Raw genomic sequence first — 1396 nt, 5'->3', positions numbered from 1 at the left:
CCAACATGGTGAAACCCCATCTTTACTAAAAATACAAAACTTAGTCGGGTGTAGTGGTGGGTGCCTATAATCCCAGCTATTCGGGTGAATGAGGCACAAGAATCGCTTGAACCCAGGAGTCAGAGGCTGCAGTGAGCCAAGATTGTGCCACTGCACTCCAGCCTGGGTGACAAAGTGAGATTCTGTCTCAAAAAAAAAAATGTATATATATATGTTATTCCCACATGACATGATATATATACACACACACATATCATGTCACTAGGCAATAGGAATTTATATATATATGTTCATTATATATAATGTATACATATATAAAATGTATATATACACACAATACATATAATGAACATATATATACGTTCATTCCCACATGACTTCTGGGAATACACACACACACACACACACACACACACATATATATACCTAACATCAAAAAACTAACATCAGGAATGAAGAAATACCCAAACCATTTCCCTAATAGTCAGGAATTAAATAATATTCAAAGGCAACACCACTATTTAAGTTTTTGTTCTAAAAATACAAAGTGATCAATCAAGAGAAAAACATCACTTTTATAAAGAAAGAAAAATTTATAAATGGAATCATCATCATTTGCAGATGATATGATACTATTCCTGAAAATATCAAGAAAATCAACTGAAAATCTATGAGAAACAAATAGGAATTTTAAAGATTTACTTAACTCATTTACTCCCTGAAACTGAAATTCAGAGAAAAATACGAAAACAGTCTCAAGGTGGTATGAACTAGGAACCTGAACTTTCTGAAAACTCACCTTGGCAATGTAATTTTGGGGACTCCCATGTGCCCAGGGCTGTGCAGCTTGAAACTGTGTCTTCTGGAACACTGAAAAATCCTTCTCTGCAAGCATAACGAACCTGGCTGCCCAGCCTAGACGTATAATTTCCTATGATGTAGCCATTTGGAACCTCAGGAGGGGTACCACAGTCTATTTCTGAAAATAAATTAATGTCAAATTCATTATTTTGTGAATGTAAATCTTCAAAATTCATAATCTGTCTCCACCTCTACCCTATTCCTCACACACACACCCCCGAGCCATATTTTAAGTACAGTGGTTCATTCCCACATGACTTCTGGGAACATTTCCAACAATTGTCTTTATTCAGTCTTTTAGCCCTCCATAGGTAAAGCATCTATAGATGCACAAAGCTGAAGGAACTTAGCAATGAACCCTCACTAATTTACACTAAAGAGAAGCCTTGTCCAATGAAATAAAAAATCGGAATTACAAAATACCTTAAGATATAATGTACCTTGATGATTTTCAGGGTCACTTTTGAGATGCAAGGACCTTACCAAATCATTGGTGTTTACTATCTAACATAGTAGTTAATAGCAGAATATCTAT

At 35.2% G+C, this 1396-nt stretch overlaps 1 protein-coding gene across 2 annotated transcripts in view; it reads right to left on the bottom strand.

Annotated features, from left to right (window-relative positions):
- The window catches only part of SUSD1 (sushi domain containing 1), a 128807-nt gene that overhangs the window by 114210 nt on the left and 13201 nt on the right, over positions 1-1396 (bottom strand). For both annotated transcript variants that reach the window (XM_011992456.1, XM_011992458.1), the window contains exon 4: positions 800-979. In XM_011992456.1, coding sequence (XP_011847846.1) covers positions 800-979 — 180 coding nt within the window. The remainder of the gene's footprint in view (positions 1-799; positions 980-1396) is intronic.

Source organism: Mandrillus leucophaeus, unplaced genomic scaffold (assembly GCF_000951045.1).
Source record: "Mandrillus leucophaeus isolate KB7577 unplaced genomic scaffold, Mleu.le_1.0 Scaffold410, whole genome shotgun sequence".
NCBI classification, from domain to species: domain Eukaryota; kingdom Metazoa; phylum Chordata; class Mammalia; order Primates; family Cercopithecidae; genus Mandrillus; species Mandrillus leucophaeus.
This window is presented reverse-complemented; position numbering and strand designations above follow the sequence as displayed.